The sequence below is a fragment of the Hypomesus transpacificus genome, chromosome 10 (assembly GCF_021917145.1).
Source record: "Hypomesus transpacificus isolate Combined female chromosome 10, fHypTra1, whole genome shotgun sequence".
Lineage (NCBI taxonomy): Eukaryota > Metazoa > Chordata > Actinopteri > Osmeriformes > Osmeridae > Hypomesus > Hypomesus transpacificus.
Window position 1 is genome coordinate 13918787 of NC_061069.1, and position 10951 is coordinate 13929737.

Sequence of the window (10951 nt, forward strand, 5' to 3'; positions counted from 1 at the left end):
ACGGCAGGTCCGTAGAATAGTTTCTATATTTCAGTTGTCGAATCTGTGTTCTCGGTTCACGATCAGCGCTTTCACAACATGTCACATGTCCTTCGGAAGCAAGGTAGGTGAATGACTGAAATCGTTGCTGTGTCCAGGTCTCGTAAATCTTTTCGAATTGATACATTTTTGCGTGTATATTGTTATCTAAAGATAAATTGCATACTAAGTCATAGACTCACTTGCTGAAAATTCATTTTAATCTTCCAACTAGCTAGATAACCTTACCTAATGATATGGCCCTCAACAGGCAGAGCATGCTAACGTATAGCAACAATCAGGTTGGACTGGAATCATGCAACCCATGTTGGTGGATGTCATGCTAAAGGATCAAGTCTTTAGAATGTTTACTGTCGTCACCTGTCTATGAATGGCTTAAACATGATGGGGCACTATACATTTTTGTTGTGGATATTATCCAAGATGTTCAACGCACATATCCTCTCTTACAACCACTGCAGGTTCAACAGTTAACCCGATTTGTGTGTATTTACAACATTTACACCAACAGAAACTACACTGACCTGAACCATGGCAGCCCAAATTTCAGAATCGGATCAGATTAAACAGGTAATGACTAGTTCTACCATCTTGCAAGGGCTTGTGTACCATAGTGACAAGTGTCAGATAAAACCAACTCTCATATCTTTGTTTTGGAAAGTTCAAAGAGTTCCTGGGAACCTACAACAAGCTGACAGAGAACTGCTTCATGGACTGTGTCAAGGACTTCACCACACGAGAAGTTAAACCAGAGGAGGTAAGTGGCTTCATTTGACATAACTCCTTTATATATATTTCATGCTTTTATTATCAATGTCAAAACTGCAAGGTTTATATCAGTATAAAACCAGAAAGTAAAGCCCTTGCCTTGACCAGGAGTGGATATTTGTAGACCTGCTGTAATCTTTCCCCCAGACCACCTGCTCAGAGAGCTGCCTCCAGAAGTACCTGAAGATGACTCAGCGGATCTCCATGCGTTTCCAGGAGTACCACATTCAACAGAACGAAGCCTTGGCTGCGAAGGCTGGCCTACTGGCACAGCCTCGCTAGAAACCTGTTGACCCTCCTCATTACAGCTGCTCACATGGACAGATAGCATCAGAGGAGTCACAGGCAACACACCCAGGCTGGCCACAGCACTGCCTCGGCCCCCCTCGACACGGGGGAGTCTTGTCTCTGTGTATGGTTGGACAAGTGGACACCCAACAGCAGCCTTGAACTGTCCTCTGGCCGATAGTTACCTCACCTCTTTGGGCCTGGGATGATGACTGCTTGCACACTTCTGTTACAGAGGGCTGCCATGGGCCCATAAGGTAAAGAACAGCCTGTATCTGATCATGACACAACATACTGAGTTGTTTTTTGTTTTGACCCTGGCGGAACATGTAAGGAAGTAAGAATTAGCTTTTTTTGTCTGTTATATAAATGTAGAAAAATGTTAACCTGGAGTATAAATGTAAAAAAAAAAACTTAAGTTGTACCATTAAATGTCTGGTTAAATTTCCCACCGCTCCCTGTTGGCCTATGAGCTGCATAATTTTACTGATGTCTGTGCTGGCACTCCATTAAAATCATTGGCAGGGTAATGCTTTGGGGTATCCACGGTGATGTCCTTCTGTGTTTGACCTTTAACAATTACTGGAAAGTTTGCCCTCTGCTGGTACCATGGAAACACTACAACAATCTGTCCCCAAGGACATGAATCCTGTGTGGTCTGTGACACTTTCCTACAGAGAAGCTATTTCCACATGTCAGTGAAGCTCCCCTGGTTTTAGACTAGGCTTAAACTGTGTCCAGTGCAGCACAAGCTTTGCTCAAAGTAACCAAAAGCACACAGGATCAATATTTAAAAACTTTATTAGAAACGAAGAGAGCTCTGTTTATTTTACATAAAGATACAATGGCTAACTCAGATTTGTCATCCTTTCCTTCATCCAGACCCCCTGGATATACTGAGCACTTTAGGAAGAGGGTTTTCACCAAGGAACCAAGTCTATAAAACATTTCTGTTTCATTTCTCTCTGCACCACATCAGGCTGAAACTCACAGGTTCAGTATACAGTATATACAGTACAGATGTATACTAATGCTTCTACCAACGTGACATAGAAAAAGAAAATGTTCTTAATATACCGGTACAAAGATGGTTTTAAAAAATAATATAAATCATTCTTTACAGTTTGTAAAATGTATTTTTCAAATACATGGTTTTGGAAGATTTATGTACAAAAGAAACAATCATATGAAACCCCTGGGTTTGAAATACATGTTCCTTTAGCAAAGGTTTTATTTGATTGGTCAGAACTCAATGTCAAAAATAAGAATAGATGTTTAATTTATAACAGAGTACCAAGAAATATGAATACAAGCAAAATACATGGTGAGAAAGAAGGCCACCACAATATGGTGTCACCCTGAAATAGTATGATCAAATGATAAAGGGGACAGACTTGGGCCCTATTGAAATGAAGGGGGGAGGGGGCATACGTACTGCACAGTAGCTACCCAATTGAAACAACATATTCTTGCTGAGATTTAGGATGAGCACACGACATTCATTCAACGTCATACTATCCCCACCGTCCCAACTGTGGAAGGATTCTCTATTGTAAAACATACAAAAAGATGTCCACGGACAGAATAAATATATTTAACAAGTTGCAAGATACCTTTATTTTACACAAAAAATTCAGGTCTAGAAATCTTTCATTAAATAAACTTCACGACTGTGATATATACTTTGTGAAATTTTCCATACTAAAATAAAAACTCTGCGATTACATACAAAAAGACAAAATACACTCGTGAAAGGGAGTCTAGTCCACCAAAAAGGATTCTTCCTGTGTTCCACTGGCAATGTAACTTTTTTTTTTACTTTTCATTTTAATTTTCTTAAAAAGAGAACAGAAAAATAGTTTGCATAATTATCTGTGCTGATACACTGCTTAAGTGGAAGACAACAATAGCTGTTTTCAGTGAACTACATGACCCTTCCACGACTGAACTTGTCCCACTTCTCCAAAACAGGACACTGCTGTAACATGTGTACTTTGGCAGCGAAGTGAACAGAATTGACCTTTATACAAAACCATGTCCAGCTGGTTAAGTGACCATTATCAACACATCGGGACTCTACTTGAACGTTGTATTTTGTCTCGAGTTCTGCTGACCGGAACATACTGGTTATTACTGCATCCTCGTCGGGTCCATGTGTTCAGGACTTTAAGGTTGTTACTTTTGTAGTTGTTACTTTTGTGGTTGACAACAATGAGGGAGAGGGGAAAGTGCCTTGGACAGTTTGAGGATGGAGTCAGAGTGAGAGAGCATGAGAGAGAGGGCTTCAGGGAAGAATCCAGGGGCCATGGAGGGAGTTTCATTCCATCATACATTCAACTCACATGGGAGAGTCCATTTTCCGCCACGGAGACAGGTGACTGGAGACAGGAAGAGGGCAGGAAGTGGGGATCACCGCTTGGCAGCTGGGACTGGGAGAAGGTGAGGCAGGGCCAGGAGGGGCATGGGGGCAGTTGAGTGCTTTAGGCTGCTTTCTCTTGCATGTCCATCTGAGGCAGCGGGATGCTGGGAAGGCAGAGGGGGGGGGGGGGCGTGGCCAGGCCAGAGGAGGCGTGCCATCACCTGCACTCGACCGCCACGGTGTTCTGGGTAGGCGAGGCAGACGAAGGGCTCATGCCTGTATCTGAGGAGCCAGAGGAGGTGGAGGCCGTTGTGTGAGACACTAGGGGGAGGGAGAGATCAAGAGAGAGAGACACGTTAGATAAAGATGCTTTAGCAAAGGTTCATTGCCAGTGAAGAGCAGCAAACGCCGTCAGCGAACACGATACCTTCTCTCTCCTTCTTCTTCAGTCTCTTCCTGCGTCGGTCGATGGAGGCCACCTCGGACTTGAGGGTCATGTAGTACTTCCTGATCTCCTGCAGCTTGTCCTGGAGGAAGGAGATCCTCTCAGTGCTGTTCATACTATCCAGCTCCGCTGCAGGAAGGACACAAACAGAATGCTTGTTACAAGGCAGGTCTGAACCAATAGAGAGCGTTTACACTTCCAACTGCTAGAAACTTGAGCAACAAGCATGTCTCCAGGAATCTTGGACATCAACAGCAGCTGTCAAGGAAAACTTGCAGATGAAGATATAATACTCAACACAAAGCTACTCACTCAGTGCCAAAATGGATCAGACTTTGTTCATTTCCTCAAACCCAGAATGCCAGTTCGCATTCGCTAACGTATTGATCGTGAACACAACTAGTAGCATTAGCAGGCAGCATACCTAGCTGGAAGGTCCACTTGTAGGTGCGTGGTGAGGGGAAGCCCTGCTTGTCCTTGTGCTTGTCCAGGTCCTTGCTGTGGGGCGACAGGCCCGGGGAGCGCGACAGCTTCTGGGCCTTGGACAGGGACGACGAGTGCTTGACTGGAGTCAGCTTACTGGAGTCCAGTAACGTCAAGTCCTCACTGTCACTGCTGTGACCTGGAGAAGGAAGGGAGGAGAGGCAAAAATGAAGACGTAGGAATGGTGTGACAAGGGAAAGAAGGAGACTGTCTTCAAGAGATGGTCCTGTTCAGGTAAGTCATCCTAGGAGAAGCTGCCATCCCTGCCCCAGGCTGAGGGCTTGGTCGCTCAGTCTTACCTGCTCCGTTTTTCTCCATCTTGGAGGTTGTGCTTGGTCGCTTCTGGTTGCGTTTCTGCTTCTTGGCGGAGGAGCTGCTGTTGCAGTCCATCAGCCTCTTCTGGCCTGGATGGGAGGAAGGGAGAGGGCATGTTACACCCTCTGCTTAGGTCACATAGGCCACTGTTGAAGGGGTTAAAGTGGATTACCGTGAGTTCAAGAACACCATGAAATGACCTCAAGACTGTAGTGACTACCACTTCCACAAAACTAAGCAAATAACCAGGTAACAGCTGAACAAGTTCAGACTAGGGTCCAGACTGGAAGCACCCACCTCGGTCCTTGCCCTCCAGAGAGAGGCTGGAGTTGGAGGAGCTGGCGCTGGCGTCGAAGCCCTGCGTGGACTCGTTCTCGCCCAGCCCCTCCTGGTTCTCCCCGGCGACGCTGTCCACCTCGATGGTCACGTCGCTCTCGCTGCGCGTGCTGTGGGACTCGTCCGGGCTGGAGGCCACGGTGGGGGGGCAGACTCTGGCCGGGGCTGGGGGGGCCGAGGGACCCGCGGCTGGGGCGGCGTGGTGGTGGTGGTGCTGATGGTGGTGCAGGATGGGGAGAGGCTGCTGTTCGCTCATCATCATTAGCAGCTCCTCGCCAGTGGCGGGCTTCTCCTTCTCGTCCAGGTCGTCCAGGTCGACCTCGTGACACACCAGCGCCTCGGGGCCTATCTGGGGCATGAGTTCCTCCACCGTGGGGCCCTGCCGCTGCGACGCCGGGCCCGCTCCTCCCGACGACGCGTCGTTTTGGCAACGCTGCACTTCCAGAGTGAGGGAGGGCATCTCCCCTCTGCTGTCCTGCTCTTTGGCGGCGGAGAGGCAGTCCTCCGCTCGCTCCTTGTGGCCCTCCGGCATCTTGGGGTGCTCCTCTCCCTTCGCTCCCATCTCCATCCTCCTCTCGGCCTCGAGCCTCTTCAGCGGAGAGCTGGAGAGGGTCTTGGGAGAGGCGGCCACCTTGACCTCGTCTCTCCGTTCCAGTCGGACCTTCTTGTCCGGCGTCCTCTGCTCGGTGGCTTTGCGTTTGGCCACGCCCATCACGCGCTCCTCCCTGCAGGCCAGCTCCTCGTCCTCCTCCTCGGGGGCCGAGTCGGTGTCCGAGTCGGCGTGGGGCTCCGGGAGCTGCTGGCTGGGGAGGCAGTGCAGCACCACCATGGGCTCGTCCTGCCTCTTGAGCAGGCTGCGGGGGACGGGCGACAGGGCGTCGGAGGCCTCGGTGTGGTTGGGAGTGGGGGGGTTGCTGCTGGGGATCTTGGTGGGGGTGTCACACCCAGCCTCTCTGGAGAGGCTCCTCCGACCCTTCGTCCTGGGAGAGAGGGGCGTCGGAGGCGTCTTGCCGTCCTCCTCTTTGGTCTTGTCTTGGAGAGGGGACATCTTGTTTGGCTTCTCTGGAAGAGGAGACATCTTGTTTGGCTTCTCTGGAAGAGGAGACATCTTGTTTCTCTCGGAAACGGGTGACATTTTGTTGAGTGGCTTCTCCGAGACGGGCAACGTTTTGTTTTTGTCTGGTACGGGCAACATTTTGATAAGCTGCTTCTCGGAAACGGGAGACATTTTGTTTTGTTTCTCTGTCACGGGAGACGCGGCAGCCGGCTCTTCTGTCCTCTCTGCCTCCCGCCTCTCCGATGACTGAAGTTTGTCGACATCTGTCTGCTCCTGGGGCATGCTGGGACACGGCAGGGGCTGAGCAGCGGTTGCCGCAGCAACAGCAGCCGCAGCAGCAGCGGCGGCAGCGGCGGCGGCAGCAGCCTCGGCTCTGACTCTCTCCACCCTCCGGTCCTCCTCCTCTTCCTGCTTCCTGGCCGTGGCAGGGTCGGTACGCTCCGCCCACGCCGGCTTCTTTTCAGGGGAGTCCTCTGATTCGCTGTCGTCTGACGAGTTTACGGATTCTTCTACGAGAAAGAAAAAAGTACAATGTTACAAACACACTGTAATGTTCCACTGTGTCAGGTAGAGATGGGGAAGCATCTGCAGTGAAGCGTGAGGCAGTGTGTCATCATGACTCACCGTTAGACTCTTTGTCAGAGTCGTACATCCCAGACGTCCTCCTCGTCCGTCTGCGAGGGGTTCCTGAAGGAGAGACGCGGAGAGAGACAAGTCAGTGTGAATCCAGGATACAACGTAGACAGCGTGAAAGGTCGAAGTTCAGTCAAAGTGTAGCAGTACACACAGGATTTGATCAAACTGGCTTAGGAGCTGAGCTCCTGTGTACTCAAGGATACATTCTACTTGACTAGTTAATTCTACACACCACATTTAATACTAGCATTAAGAGTCAATCAGATAGCCAAGACAAACATGACCTCACAAGATTTCAGTCGAGTTTGCGAAACCGTTCTCATTATCATCATATTGTTGGTGTGAACTTTCAAAAAGTTAACGCCCCCACACCAGGGAAGCAAAGGTGAAATACACCAACGCACAAATACACAACCTCTACTAGCAGTTAAGCTACAGACGCGGCTGAAGCGTGCACGCGTGGCCAGAGCCCCTGCCACATCACGGGGGTCCTGCTTGGCCAGAGCCCCTGCCACATCACGGGTGTCCTGCTTGGCCAGAGCCCCTGCCCAGAGCCCCTGCCACATCACGGGTGTCCTGCTTGGCCAGAGCCCCAGCCACATCACGGGGGTCCTGCCTGCCCAGAGCCCCTGCCACATCACGGGTGTCCTGCTTGGCCAGAGCCCCTGCCACATCACAGGTGTCCTGCTTGGCCAGAGCCCCTGCCACATCACGGGTGTCCTGCTTGGCCAGAGCCCCTGCCCAGAGCCCCTGCCACATCACGGGTGTCCTGCTTGGCCAGAGCCCCAGCCACATCACGGGGGTCCTGCCTGCCCAGAGCCCCTGCCACATCACGGGTGTCCTGCTTGGCCAGAGCCCCTGCCACATCACAGGTGTCCTGCTTGGCCAGAGCCCCTGCCACATCACGGGTGTCCTGCTTGGCCAGAGCCCCTGCCCAGAGCCCCTGCCACATCACGGGGGTCCTCCGTGGCCAGAGCCCCTGCCCAGAGCCCCTGCCACATCACAGGGGTCCTGCCTGGCCAGAGCCCCTGCCCAGAGCCCCTGCCACATCACGGGGGTCCTGCTTGGCCAGAGCCCCTGCCACATCACGGGGGTCCTCCGTGGCCAGAGCCCCTGCCCAGAGCCCCAGCCACATCACGGGGGTCCTGCTTGGCCAGAGCCCCTGCCACATCACGGGTGTCCTGCTTGGCCAGAGCCCCTGCCCAGAGCCCCTGCCACATCACGGGTGTCCTGCTTGGCCAGAGCCCCAGCCACATCACGGGGGTCCTGCCTGCCCAGAGCCCCTGCCACATCACGGGTGTCCTGCTTGGCCAGAGCCCCTGCCACATCACAGGTGTCCTGCTTGGCCAGAGCCCCTGCCACATCACGGGTGTCCTGCTTGGCCAGAGCCCCTGCCCAGAGCCCCTGCCACATCACGGGGGTCCTCCGTGGCCAGAGCCCCTGCCCAGAGCCCCTGCCACATCACAGGGGTCCTGCCTGGCCAGAGCCCCTGCCCAGAGCCCCTGCCACATCACGGGGGTCCTGCTTGGCCAGAGCCCCTGCCACATCATGGGGGTCCTCCGTGGCCAGAGCCCCTGCCCAGAGCCCCAGCCACATCACGGGGGTCCTCCGTGGCCAGAGCCCCTGCCCAGAGCCCCTGCCACATCACAGGGGTCCTGCCTGGCCAGAGCCCCTGCCCAGAGCCCCTGCCACATCACGGGGGTCCTGCCTGGCTCACCCTCTCCGTTGGGGAGCGACGAGGTGTCTGACAGCCGGCTGCTCTTGCTGTTGGAGCGGCCCTCGTTGCTGGGCGTTTTGGACACGCTGCGGCCCGCGCTGGGGGGGGTGGTCCTCATGGGAGGACGGCCCCTCTTCACCCCTGTCTTCCCCTGCTTGTCGTCCTCCTTCTCCCCTTCTTCTTTCTCTTTGTTCTGGGGGGGGAAGGGGAGCAAGATATGTTTTTATTTAGCATTTTCCTTTTTCGGGATTCTAATTTGTTGTCGTGACTTGGCAACTCGACACAATCCAACCTAATCTGGCAGCGTTGTATAACAGATCAGTACTCCTATGCTAAAGGTCATAGGTCAGAGGTGAGGGGCGCTACACCCCATAGGGACCCATGAAAGGTCAGGAGGCTGCGAGGGGACTGAAGGAAGGCGAGCAACCCACCTTCACTTTCTTTCTTTGTTTCTTCTTTGTTCCACCTTTGTCCACGGGCCAGATGATCCGGTCTGCTTTCACCCACTCATCATACCTGCAGGAGAGAGGCACAGGGAGGACCCCTCAACACACTGCTGCCACCTGCCAGGCCGCCATTGTCAAGAAGAATGTGTTCTTAATGACTTGCCTGGTTAAATATATATTTTATTTTTTTCTCCCTTCTCCCAATTTTTTTTTCCCCTTTGGATCAACAAGTATAAACCAGCACAACAAAACTTTTCTAAAGAGACATCAAAATGTTCTCCTTTAGCCGGTGCCATTTACCGTTTATCTGAGAGCTGGGGAGGATAGGAACAGGTCTGCTGCTAGATCCATACCTGACGTTCCAGCCGTAGTAGTGCACCAGGTACAGCGCCTCGCCCTCATCACTCTCTGTCTTCTTGATGTTGGCCTCGTAGATCTTCTGGGTCTTCCCTCGGCCGTACTTCACCCGGACCTTAGTCCCCGTCACAGAGTCGCCCTCCTCCTCCTCCTCCTCGCCCCTGGAGACGAGAGCACACACTCAAACCTTTAAACCACGCTTTACTTCATGTTGCATGTGTTTATTTTACAACTCACTGAATTCTTATTGGACCACTGAATTGTGACATCAACAACTAATGATGATTCCCCTCAGAGAGGAACTCTTCATTCATCAACTTCAAACTAACGGGAGGAAGAAAAAAAAAACGATATATCTTTTTGCAACTCTTAACGGAGGTAAAGCAAGTGGCATAAGATCCCCCGCACCTTTCTCTGTGTTGACTCCTCTCCCCGTCTTCATCCTCCTCCTCCTCATCCTCCTCTTCCTCCTGCTCCTCATCCTCCGACTCCTTGTCAGACTCGTCCAGATGGCGGTGGCTGCGTCTCTTCCCCGGGGGCTCTCCCAGGTCGGGCCTCTCCCTCTGCTCCTCCCCGCTGGTCTCTCCTGCCCGGCTCTCCTCCCTCTGCCGCTCCTCCCTGATCTTGTCCAGCTTGGAGGGCTCCTTGGCCTCAGTCTTGATGGGAGTGCCCCTCCTCCTCCCCTGGAAAGACACGGCCAATTACGGGGGTTAGGACAGAAACACACCAGCACAGTGTGGACGACTCACGCACACACAGGACAGAAACACACCAGCACAGTGGGTACGTCACACACACACACACAGGACAGAAACACACCAGCAGTGTGTACGTCACACACACACAGGACATTGATCACAACCTTGAATCGAACATGGTGGTGTCACGTGTCCCAGATGCTGCCCAGAGACGACAGCAGGGGCCGTCTGTCCAGGGTTCGTACAGATACCGTATAATGAGATTCCAGTACTTTCAAGGACTTTTCAAACACTATTTTGGGGGTTTTCAAGGACTACAATCAGAGATCTCATTTATCAAACATATACTTTATTTACTTTAAATTAATCCTTGTAAAGCTACATATGTTATTCAATCAAGAACAGCAAGTGATTTTTTTCTTTGATTAACATTAATGAGATGGACAGCAGTGGGTTTATTAGACGGCTGTCTCTTTAAGACCTGACGCACGTCTCGGATCTATCACAAATCCAGTTTTCTTCCAGCTTTTCACCTTCATTTAAGACTTTGAAACTCATTAATGACTGCTTACGAGGATACTTGCCAAAATGGTCATTTTAACTATTTTCTTTTTCGTCCTGAAGTGGGCCCTAATTAATACAGTACTGGCACGTGCTGGCTGAGAAGAAGCTGCTTTTCTCTCGGTGTTTGAACAAAGAATGCTGCATCAGACAGCGCTTCTTCAGAAACTAATTGATTTCTACTTTGGCTCTTATCGTGCTTGAAAAACACTTAAATTAATTGAGAACATGATCACATGCTATAACGCAAACCAAAGAATGCCAGAAAAAAACGGATGGTGCTTTAATTAAATGAGCTGGAGGGGGGTGGGCTGAGGCGTTAATTTTGAGCGAAATCTTTTTTTTATTTTTTATTAACAGTTCAAATTTACTAGGTAAATTCATATATATTGTCTTTAAATAACTCAAGCACTTTTCAAGTACCTCGTCATTAATATAACTTTTTC

General features: G+C 51.1%; 2 protein-coding genes and 1 non-coding gene across 5 annotated transcripts; 1 reads left to right on the forward strand and 2 right to left on the reverse strand.

Moving 5' to 3' along the window:
* Window positions 1-58: 58 nt before the first annotated feature.
* On the forward strand, window positions 59-2663 carry timm9 (translocase of inner mitochondrial membrane 9 homolog). Of its 3 annotated transcripts, none has more exons than XM_047027531.1 (4): window positions 59-103; window positions 551-609; window positions 701-796; window positions 955-2663. In XM_047027531.1, exons 2-4 carry the CDS (start codon window positions 571-573, stop codon window positions 1087-1089), a joined length of 270 nt encoding a protein of 89 aa, XP_046883487.1. In that variant the 5' UTR covers window positions 59-103; window positions 551-570; the 3' UTR covers window positions 1090-2663. The 3 variants fall into 3 exon arrangements, with proteins under 3 accessions (XP_046883487.1, XP_046883488.1, XP_046883489.1); XM_047027532.1 differs by lacking the exon at window positions 59-103 and adding an exon at window positions 114-137; XM_047027533.1 differs by lacking the exon at window positions 59-103 and having other exon boundaries at window positions 358-609.
* On the reverse strand, window positions 1879-9947 carry LOC124472400 (AT-rich interactive domain-containing protein 4A-like; the record flags this gene model as incomplete). The annotated part of the gene is made up of 10 exons (XM_047027193.1): window positions 1879-3775; window positions 3882-4028; window positions 4324-4521; window positions 4682-4786; window positions 4995-6599; window positions 6715-6777; window positions 8444-8636; window positions 8875-8959; window positions 9243-9407; window positions 9655-9947. Coding segments are annotated over 10 exons (2958 nt in total), but the record flags the coding sequence as incomplete, so codon positions are not given.
* On the reverse strand, window positions 6983-7063 carry LOC124473242. Its single transcript, XR_006956715.1, has one exon. It is a non-coding gene; the product is annotated as a small nucleolar RNA SNORD53/SNORD92 (small nucleolar RNA).
* Window positions 9948-10951: the final 1004 nt, after the last annotated feature.

Coding starts and splice junctions, on each gene's coding strand:
- timm9 (XM_047027531.1), top strand. CDS start 571: ATGGCAGCCCAAATTTCAGAATCGGATCAGATTAAACAG. Junction 610..700: donor AATCGGATCAGATTAAACAG/GTAATGACTAGT, acceptor TGTTTTGGAAAG/TTCAAAGAGTTCCTGGGAAC. Junction 797..954: donor GAGAAGTTAAACCAGAGGAG/GTAAGTGGCTTC, acceptor TCTTTCCCCCAG/ACCACCTGCTCAGAGAGCTG.